The following is an 11,078-nucleotide window of genomic DNA, read 5'->3' as shown; positions in this document are numbered from 1 at the left end:
GGAGAAAAGACCATTAAAAGTCATTACCATCCATTATCAGACATCCTTCTGATAAAACTAGTCTCAAAATAGGGACTTCTGTTCCCTTTCATCTGCTTTTATTGAGCTCCTGCTGTGTTTCCACCCACGTTGACTACTTTGTAATAAGGAGAACAAAAAAAAGACAAAGTCCAACTTTAGAGAGCTCACACACTCTAGTTGAGGAGATGGGATGAGAAGAGAATCACCACATACCCATGAGGAGGCTGTAATATAGAGCTTGACAGCCTGGACTATTAGGCTTTACACTGGTTGAATTCAAATCCTGACTGCCACTCAATAGCTCTGTGATGCAGAGCAAGTTACTAACCTCCCCTGCCCCAGTTTCCTCATCTGTTAAATGAAGGTAAGAACAGTAATTACCTTGTAGGGTTGTCTTGGGATAATCCTTAAATTAGATAATCCATAAAACACTCAAATTTATCCATATATTCATCCATATATTTTATTTCTCTGTTGACCATTGTTTCTTGTATGCCATACCTTCACCTTGGGCAGATCCTCTTTTTTGTCCTTGGAATATAACCTTTAATAATTCAATTCTCTTAGTTTTGTATGTCTAAACATGTCTTTATTTTGCCTCCAATATTGTACATAAAATTCTAAGTTGATACTTACTTTCCTCAGCGCTTTGAAGATACTTTTCTACTGTCTTCTGGACTTTATGGTGCTGATAAGAAAGAATTTTGCTGTTGGTTTAACAATGATTACCTTGAAAATTATGTGTTTTTTCTCACTGGTAGAATACTCACATTTAAGTAGACATTTGATGAATGTGCATATTTATTGATAAGACTCCACACAGGACTCCTAATTCCATAGATTATGGGTGGAGGATCATGGTACAAACATCCTTCTCCCTTATGAAGGGGCATGGCAGAAAATGAAGGCTATTGTGACTAAAAGGAAGCTCTGCAAGATTAACAACATATAACTATAACCTTGTCTCCAAGGGAGATCTAAGAGTGCCCCCACAAGAATCTGAGAGACTGTAATAGGATATGAAGAGAACAGCTGAGGACCCTCATTTTTATTTATTTATTTATATTTAATTTTTTTTTCAGACATCAGTGTTACTTGCCAAGACCCTCATTTTTAAACTCCAACGAGTTATTACGTTCCTTTCCACTCTTGCTTTCCAATTCCTACACCAGGACAACTCTGTATTTTGAGTATATGAGTCAAGTATGGCAAAAAGTACAGTACCTTAAAAACTTTTATTTTAGTCCTTCCTGGCCTATGCTAAAACTTATATCTAGAAATACGGCAAAACAAAATGAAACAGATCTCTCCTTGTACATAAAACAGCTAAAAATTTGGCCTCTTTATTGATCTTATGTCATGTATTTGGCTTGAAAAAAAAACAACAACAAAACAAACAGTTACAAGGGTTAAACAAACTAAATTTTTCTTCTAAATCTCTAAATGCTCATAGACAGCCAACTTGCAGGGCATACACAGTGCCTTGAGAGTCGGTCCCACAGAAAATACTTATGTAAATGAAACAAGAAGGATGCTATTTGTTTTTCATTACATAAACATTACCTGAACTTAACTAATCAATCCACTTATTTGATAAAAATCATCTAGGACCAAAAGCACTATCAAGTTTGCTGGCTGCCATTTTCACTCTAATCATACCCAAAAGGCTTAGAAATAATTCAAAACTAGAAAGAGGCCCAAGTAGTAAGGCTACCTATGGCTCTTGCTACAAAACAGTTGCCAGTCTGATGTGTGTGTGTCTAGAAAGAATGATAGAAAATAAAGAGTTCTTGAGTTCAAGAGAACTTCCCAGAAGGAGGTGGTGGGCCAAGAAATCCACCTGCCTGCTTGGTGGCGGCTCGTGAAGGGGCAAGGCCGAGAATCTTCTGAATGTTCTGTGAAGAAAGCACAGTAAGGATTGGGTTTTAATATCAAATATACAGAAGATGTGTTTTATGTAGCTCTCAGGCAAAGGGAACTCATACTCATATAGATTAAAGGAACCATTATGACCTGCAATAGGATGATTATCACTTTTTTTTTTTTTTTTGAGATGGAGTCTCGCTCTGTCACCCAGGCTGGAGTGCAGTGGAGCAATCTTGGCTCACTGCAAGCTCTGCCTCCCAGGTTCACGCCATTCTCCTGCCTCAGCCTCCCGAGTAGCTGGGACTACAGGTGCCCGCCACCACACCCGGCTAATTTTCTGTATATTTAGTAGAGACAGGGTTTCATCATGTTAGCCAGGATGGTCTCGATCTCCTGACCTCGTGATCTGCCCACCTCGGCCTCCCAAAGTGCTGGGATTACAGGAGGGAGTCACCGCACCCGGCAATCACTATGTTATTTTTAAAAAGGCCTACAATGTAATGAAAATCATAGAACAGTAAAAGCCTTCCTTACCTGATGAGACCTTGGTCTACTAATGAAAGTGGTTGATTTTTTTCGAGTAGAGAATCATAAAAGGAGATAATTTTTTTAACAAGAAGCATATGAAGAATATTCATTAGCTATTTCTTATGGGCATTTTCTTTGAGTACGGGTCTGCTGGCTGGATTTGTCATTACTGCACTGTCTATAATTTTCAGTTTCGGCTGGGTGTGGTGGCTCACGCCTGTAATCCCAGCACTTTGGGAGGCTGAGGTGGGTAGATCACTTCAGGCTAGGAGTTCAAGACGAGCTTGGACAACATGGTAAAACCCCATCTCTACTTTTTAGTAGAAAAATACAAAAATTAGCTGGGCATTGTGGCATACACCTGTAGTCCTAGCTACTCGGGAGGGTGAGGCATGAGAGTCCCTTGAACCTAGGAGGCAGAGGCTGCGTGAGCCAAGACTGCACCACTGCATTCCAGCCTGGGCAACAGAGTGAGATTCTGTCTTAAAAAAAAAAAAAAAAACAAACCAGTTTCAATTTCTTTACAGTGTTGAAAGTACTCAGAAACCTGCAAAGCACTCTGAGTTCAGAATTCTCCTAAATTTTCAGCACCGTGTCATCTTTTTCCATTGTTTCACCTACATCTAATGCAATTTTTTAAGAAACTCACTTTTATACTTTTATTGTTTTTAAAAACATACTTTGTTCTCATAATTCTTTTTTTTTTTTTTGAGATGGAGTCTCACTCTGTCATCCAAGCTAGAGTACAGTGGCACGATGTCGGCTCACAGTAACCTCTGCCTCCTGGGTCAAGCAATTCTCCCTGCCTCAGCCTCCTAAGTAGCTGAGATTACAGGTGCCTGCTATCACACCCAGCTAATTTTTGTATTTTTTTTAGTAGAGAAGGGGTTTCACCATGTTGGCCAGGCTGGTCTTGAACTCCTGACCTCAGGTGATCCGCCTGCCTCAGCCTCCCAAAGTGCTGGGATTACAGGCATGAGCCACTGTGCCCAGCCAATGTAGCATTTTATAAGAGGAAAAAAACCTTAGAGATCCTGATGATTATTGCCCGGTTCCTTCATTTTATATTTGAAGAAACTAAAACTCAGAAAGGTATGATGGATGGCTTATCCAGAATTACAAAGCTAAATTAAGAGCACAGTTAGAATTTAAACCTGTTGTGTTTTGACCCTTAATCTAATGGATTCTCTTACACAGTAGTTTCTGTGTTAAAGTTCTGCTCTTCAGAACAAACTCCATTCTGTGGTAGGCAGGTTTGCATGCATTAAACTATTCATCCAGTAGTTACTGAGTACCTACTAGATATAAGATACTGTGAGAATATCCATAACCAGGCTTCTCTACAAGCATACACACCCTCAATCCTTCATCATGAAGAATGATGACTACTATGGATAAGAATGTGTATTGAGGACGGCCAGGCGCGGTGGCTCACGCCTGTAATCCCAGCACTTTGGGAGGCCGAGGCGGGCGGATCACGAGGTCAGGAGATCGAGATCATCCTGGCTAACACGGTGAAACCCCGTCTCTACTAAAAATACAAAAAAAAAAAAAAAAAAAAAAAAAAAATTAGCCGGGAGAGGTGGCGGGCGCCTGTAGTCCCAGCTACTCAGGAGGCTGAGGCAGGAGAATGGCACGAACCCCGGGGGGCGGAGCCTGCAGTGAGCCGAGATCGCACCACTGCACTCCAGCCTGGGCGACGGCGAGACTCCGTCTCAAAACAAAAACAAAACAAAACAAAACAAAAAGAATGTGTATTGAGGTAACACTGTTAGAATACAACAGAATGTTTAAATATGGAAGACATAACTTTAAGGACTCATCTAAATTATATTTACCATAAAATATTTCAGTACATACATTCCACAATACTATAGCTCATTCTTTAAGAAGACATCTGAAATGAGTGAAGAAAAAAATCAATCGTTAGTACATTAGGATACCTCTCCTTAGTAAAGATGGAGAATGATCGGACTTTGTATTTCTTTTTCTGAGACGTGGTCTTGCTCTGTCACTGAGGCTGGAGTGCAGTGGTGTGATCACAGCTCACTGCAACCTCCACTTCCCGGGCTCAAGCATTCTTCCCACCTCAGCCTCCCGAGGAGCAGGGACTACAGGCATGCCACCATGCCCAGCTAATTTTTGTATTTTTAATAGAGTTGGGGTTTTGCCATGTTGGCCACACTGGTCTCAAATTCTTGGGCTCCAGTGATCCGCTCACCTCAGCCTCCCAAAGTGCTGGGATTATAGGGGTGAGCCACTATGCCCGGCCTACTTTGCAATACTTTTTTTTTGAGACAGAGTCTCGCTCTGTCGCCAGGCTGGAGTGCAGTGGTGCGATCTTGGCTCACTGCAACCTCCGCCTCCCAGGTTCAAGCGATCCTCCTGCCTCAACCTCCCGAGTAGCAGGGAATACAGGGGCGCATCATCATGCCCAGCTAATTTTTTGTATTTTTAGTAGAGACGGGGTTTCACCATGTTGGCCAGGATGGTCTCGATCTCTTGACTTCGTGATCCGCCTGTCTCGGCCTCCCAAAGTGCTGGAATTACAGGCATGAGCCACCGTACCCGGCCTGCATTACTTTTATAATAAAAATAGCTCCTTAAAGCTCACCTCTAAAAAACCCATTACACAAAGCAGTAAAAAGACCAAATGATGTCACTAGTTTGCAATTTCTTTATTTAATTAATATTTCCTGAGCACCTACAATGTATTTAGCACTAAGCTAGGCATTAAGGGAAATTGCTTTAAAGATAAAATTTGAAACAGTAAGACATACAGAATTAGCTGCTGATAAACATATTTGTCTAGTTAACAAATACAGTAATATAGCCTAGACAAAATACACAAGGGATTCTTGCTCAGTTATTCTGAAGGGTCAAATAGATGAGTCCTTATCATTTTAGAGATTAAAAACCAATGTAAAAATGTTGGATGCCCTTTATAGGTTTACCGTGATTTAAAGAAGATGATTGAAAAAATAAAAAATAATATTTTGAAGAAACAAGAAACTGAACTGGTAGTCTGTTGAATTTCATTTACTAACTCAAAATATTTAAATGACTACTGAGGGTAAGCCACTGCTCTAGAAGGGAATATCTCAAATAGCAATAGCAGCAACAAAAAAGTGTTAAAAATGAGACACTTCAGTAGCCACAGCCAAAGTACATGGAAATCCACGCAACTCTATACTTTCCTTTACTCTATACTTTCCTTTCCTTGTGGCTCTTGCCACAGACCCGTTTTGGGAACACTAAATTAAATGTATCGGTGTTACATTACACAGGTATTTGTATTTTAACACAAACACTCTGCATTTACTGCATGCAATTTTATCCTTTCATGAAATTCTAAACTAATCTGTTTAAATTCCTATAGTCTCACAGGTGAAACCTAGGTCTTCTGTTTTTCTCAGATAGATTTCCCCTGCTTTTCCATCAGTGAAATCTTTTCCCCTAAAACCCATGTAGGAACTAAGTGATGGTCTCAAGATGCAAGAGCCACAGGTAAAAGGACCAGACGTCACTAATATCTCTACAGTAGTAACATCCTACATTTCTACACACTTTAAAGTTTGCAAACAGTTCTAAGGACTAGATAGTAGTCCTTAGTTATCCCTGCTGTTGAGATGAGAAAGTTGATGTAGGGAGAGGTTACAAGTCAGAAAGTGAACTGATATAACTCAAAGTGCAGTTTTCCTTTATTAAGCCACCTCTCTGTAACAGACTGTTATCTTAGGAATAAAAAAATCACATAAAGAAGTAAAAAAAAAAAAAAAAGGAATAAAAAATCGTGTAACAGGCCTATTTTCAAAAAAAATCACAATTATGCTGTTAAATGAGCAAATGGTTTCTCTCTCTCTCTCTTTCTCTCTCTCTCTCTATATAAACATACACATATAAAATATAGTTGCTATGCAAAAAACCCATAGAATGTACAATGCAAAGAATGGACCCTAACATAAACTATGGATTTGGGGGTAATAATTATATGTCAGTGTAGATTAATCAATTGTAACAAATGTACCACTCTGGTGGAGAAAGTTGATAGAGGGGTGTGCTATGCATATGTGGGGGCAAGGCATATATATGAAATCTCTGTACCTTCCACTCAATTTTGCTGTGAACCTAAAACTGTTCTAAAAAATAAGGTCTATAAAAGGGAATATAAAGTATTTAAGAATATATAGTAAGATAACAGTTGTATTAATAATAGTTGTATACTTTTTCTCATATCTTGCCTTCCCCAACTTTTTGAAATACTGCTAAATGGAATACTTTTAAAATAAAGAAAAATATTCCTGTGGGTGCTATTTTAAAGTGAAGGTCATAGTATGAAGCTAAAAAAAGAATAACAACAATAATAATGGTTAACAGTTACTGAGTACTTACACTCTGCAAGGCATTGTTCTAAGACCTTTATATGTATGTCCTCATTTAAATCCTCAAAGCTTAATGAAGTGGACATTATTATCCTTGCATGTAGATAAGAAAAATAAGATACCAATGGTCAGGCTGTAATTCAATAAATACTCACTGAATACCACACTGTACAGCAGGCACTTTTGTATATATTATCTCATTACATCTTTCAACAATCTCATCCATTAAACTTAACCTGACTGCTTTCCTATAATCTCTCAATTTTTCTTTCTTCTTGAGGTCAAGTTTTCAGGCCTTGTTAATTAGCAAGATTTAGTTTAGAAATATGCATTTAGGCCAGGAGTGGTGGCTCACACCTGTAATCCCAGCACTTTGGGAGGCCGAGGTGGGTGGATCATCTGAGGTCAGGAGTTTGAGACCAGCCTGGCCAACATGGTGAAACCCGTCTCTACACGCGCCTGTAATCCTAGCTACTTGGGAGGCTGAGGCAGGAGAATCATTTGAAACCCGGGAGGCAGAGGTTGTAGGAGATCGTGCAGCTGCACTCCAACCTGGGTGACAGAGCAAGACTCCATCTCAAAAAAAAAAAAAAAAAAAGAAAGAAACATGCATTTAGCTAAAAGATAGGAGTTTTAATATATAATAAAGATGCTATGAAAGAAAATACAAATGCAAAATATAGTAAGATGCAATCAAGTTTTGGAAAAATGTAAAACAATTATTTTGAATTCCTGTCCAGTCCTGTGTAACAGGGTAACAAATGAAGAGTGTATACCCAGAAGAGAAAAACAAAGGAAAAACATTTTCCCATAATTGTGTCTTCTGGCAGGAAAACCAGAAAAATACAAACACAGGATTTGTGTTCTTTCCTCTTTACCATGATTAAGAACCAGTGATCAAGAAACGGAAGTTGTTGGTTGCTAACTGGATATTTTGGGAAGACCCAGGTCAATGGCGATAAGCACATTCTGCTGAATTTTATTCCTTAGTCATTTAGCTAAAATAACACACCTATGGCAATCCTCAGTTCACTCTGTTAGTTTCTCTGATATCTGGCAACCAGTCTTCACTTCCAATTAATCGCAATATCTCATTAATTCCCACAATGTAATCTTTATTCTATCAACAAAGCTGTATATAAAATCTAATCACTTCAAAACGACCCTTTCCAATATTACCAGGGCTCTCACATTATATCTGACTAGACTATTTGGGAAAAATAATGTAGAGATTAAATATTTACTAAAAAAACCTGATAGTACAAGCTTGATATCGCTGAAATATTATTGGGTTAGCAATCAGAAAACTTGTGTTACAGTGCTGACAAACTAGACAATAAAACAATAGGAGTATCTTTTCATTTTACCAAATCTCAATGTCCTTACTGTTAGAAAAAAGAGGGTTGACTAGATCAATCATTTTCAGACCCTTTAATAACCCTTTAATAACTCTTTTATTTTTTAATTTTTAAAATAAATTTCTATTCTTTTTTATTTTTATTTTTTGAGACGGAGTCTTACTCTGTTGTCCAGGCTGGGGTGCAGTGGTGTGATCTCAGCTCACTGCAACCTCCACCACCTCCCGAGTTCAAGCAATTCTCTTCCTTAGCCTCCCAAGTAGCTGGGATTACAGGCGCCTGCCACCATGCCCGGCTAATTTTGTATTTTTAGTAGAGACAGGGTTTCACCATCTTGGCCAGGCTGGTCTTGAACTTCTGACCTCGTGATCCACCTGCCTTGGCCTCCCAAAGTGCTAGGATTACAGGTGTGAGCCACTGCGCTCGGCCCATCGTTTTTTGTTTTGTTTTGTTTTTTGTTTTTTTGCACACAATTCACAGAGATTAACAGGAGCCTTTTGAAAAATAAAATGTGATGTATAAAAGCCCAATACAGAAAACAAATAAAATAGGGTAGAAAACTGAAGCTCCCTTCTGGGACCTTCTTAACACATATCTTATAAAGTGGAAATAAAAATTCTGAAAGATAAGCACATCAAATCTGCACTAGAGTAATGTCACTTCCTTTGTAATGATGAATGAATATTTTCTGTCTTAGGTTGACCAAAGGCCCTCTTTGTAATAAAAGTCTTTTCTGCTGGGGTCAGGAGATTAAGTGACAATCTCTTTCTCTCGCTCTCACTTCCTCCTTCCTTTCCTCTTTCTCCCGTATCTTTCCAATGAAAATGTCCCTAGATCTCTTTTAGCTCCTTCTTTGAGGATCAGTCAAGGAGAATATTCTGAATTTTAGCTTAGTGCAGAAAGACAAAATGTTTTATTTTTTGAAAATCTCATAATGGAGGGCATAACCCCAGTCGGCACTGTGAAGAGTGTCTAAAACTCAGAATAAACTACAATCTTACTGGTTTGAAGAACCAAAAAGCTACTGGAAAACCACAGCTACTGAAAATAGAGAAAGAATCCTGGAAAACAGAGAGACAACAAAAAAGGAGCCTCAAATTTTGCATATAAACTCTGCCCCCAAATCTCTGCCTAATTTTTTTTTTTTTTTTTTGGAGACAGAATCTTGCCCTGTCACCCAGGCTGGAGTGCGGTGGCGCAGTCTCAGCTCACTGCAACCTCCGCCTCCCAGGTTCAAGCGATTCTCATGCCTCAGCCTCCTGAGTATCTGGGATTACAGACATGCACCACCATGCCTGGCTAATTTTTGTATTTTTAGTAGAGATGGGGTTTCAACATGTTGGCAAGGTTGGTCTCGAACTCCTGACCTCAAGTGATCTACCCGCCCTGGCCTCCCAAAATGCTGGGATTACAGGCATGAGCCACCGCGCCTGGGTCTGCTTAATTCTTAAACTATGTACAAGGCAGCCTATAAGCAGCCCAGTTAAGACTAAAATAACTGACCTGAGACTTCAGCTGCCATCTACCACAAAGGAGAGTTTGGAGTTTGAGTGCTGCTATGGTCTGAATGTTTGTGTCCCTTACAAATTCATATGTTGAATCCAAACTACCAAGGTGTTAGAAGGTGGGAACTTTGGGAGGTGATTAGGTCATGAGGACTCTGCCCTCTTTAATGGGATTGTCCTTTCAAAAAAAAGGTCCCGAAGAGCTGCCCTGTGCCTTCCACCATGTGAGGATGCAGACAGAAGGCACTCTCTATGAACCAGGCAGGAAACAGGACCTTACCAGACACTGAATTTGCCTTGATTTTGGACTTCTCAGCCTCTAGAAGAATAAGAAATAAATTTCTATTGTATATGGTATTTTGTTATAGTAGCCCTAATGGACTAAGACAAATGCCAGGTTAACTGCCTGCCTAAACAAAAATATCAACACTTCTTCCAAAGAATAAAAGAATCCAGAATATCTTCAACCTATCGTTTACATTATCCAGGATATGATCCAAAATTACTAGATATATCAAGAAACTGGAAAATATACTGTTACTAAGAGAACAGGCCGGGCGCGGAGGCTCACGCTTGTAATCCCAACACTTTGGGAGGCCGAGGCAGGTGGATCACCCGAGGTCAGGTGTTTGAGACTAGCCAGCCTGACCAACATGGTGAAACCCGGTCTCTCCTAAAAATACAAAATTAGCCGGGCATGGTAGCGGGCGCCTGTAATCTCAGCTACTCAGGAGGCTGAGACAGGAGAATCACTTGAACTGGGAGGTGGAGGTTGCAGTGAACCGAGATCATGCCACTGCACTACAGCTTGGGCAATAAGAGCAAGACTCCATCTCAAAAAAAAACAAAAAACAAAAAAAGAGAACAGGGAATGGAGTCCAAATTCCAAATGTTGGAATTAGCACACAAGGTTTTTTTGTTTTGTTTTTGAGACAGAGTCTCGCTCTGCCGCCCAGGCATGAATGCAAAGTCGCGATCACAGCTTACCACAAACCCGACCTCCAGGGCTCAAGCAATCCTCCCACTTAAGCCCCCATAACCCAGCAGCTGGGATTACAGGTACATGCCACTGTGCCCGGCTAATTTTTGTATTTTTTGTAGAGATGAGATTTTGCTCTGTTATCCAGGCTGGTCTTGAACTCTTGGGCTCTTGGTCTTGAACTCCTGCCTCAGCTTCCTAAATGCTGAACAGGCATGAGCCACCACACCAGCCCAGCAGACAAGGTTTTTAAAGCAGCTAAATAATTATGGACATAAAATATGGCTCATAATACATTAACAAACAAGAAATCTCAGGAAGGATGCCAAATAAAGCAAAAATTCTGAAACTGAAAAATATAATACCTAAAATTCAAAAATCATTGGGTAGGCTTAGGGTTAACACAGATTAGAGGAGTCTGTGAACTTGAAGACAGATC

General features: G+C 39.7%; 1 protein-coding gene across 2 annotated transcripts in view; it reads right to left on the bottom strand.

Moving 5' to 3' along the window:
* Nucleotides 1-804: 804 nt before the first annotated feature.
* Nucleotides 805-11,078, bottom strand: part of TMCO1 (transmembrane and coiled-coil domains 1) — a 43,722-nt gene continuing 33,448 nt past the window's right edge. The window contains exon 7 of one of the 2 annotated variants that reach the window (XM_009436990.5): nt 805-1,916. In XM_009436990.5, coding sequence (XP_009435265.1) covers nt 1,818-1,916 — 99 coding nt within the window. In that variant the 3' untranslated portion in view covers nt 805-1,817. The remainder of the gene's footprint in view (nt 1,917-11,078) is intronic. The other variant, XM_524948.8, reaches the window with a different exon arrangement.

This window comes from Pan troglodytes, chromosome 1, assembly GCF_028858775.2.
Source record: "Pan troglodytes isolate AG18354 chromosome 1, NHGRI_mPanTro3-v2.0_pri, whole genome shotgun sequence".
Classification (NCBI taxonomy): Eukaryota; Metazoa; Chordata; class Mammalia; order Primates; family Hominidae; genus Pan; species Pan troglodytes.
Note: the sequence above shows the minus strand (reverse complement) of the source record. Positions and strands in the feature narration are given on the sequence as shown.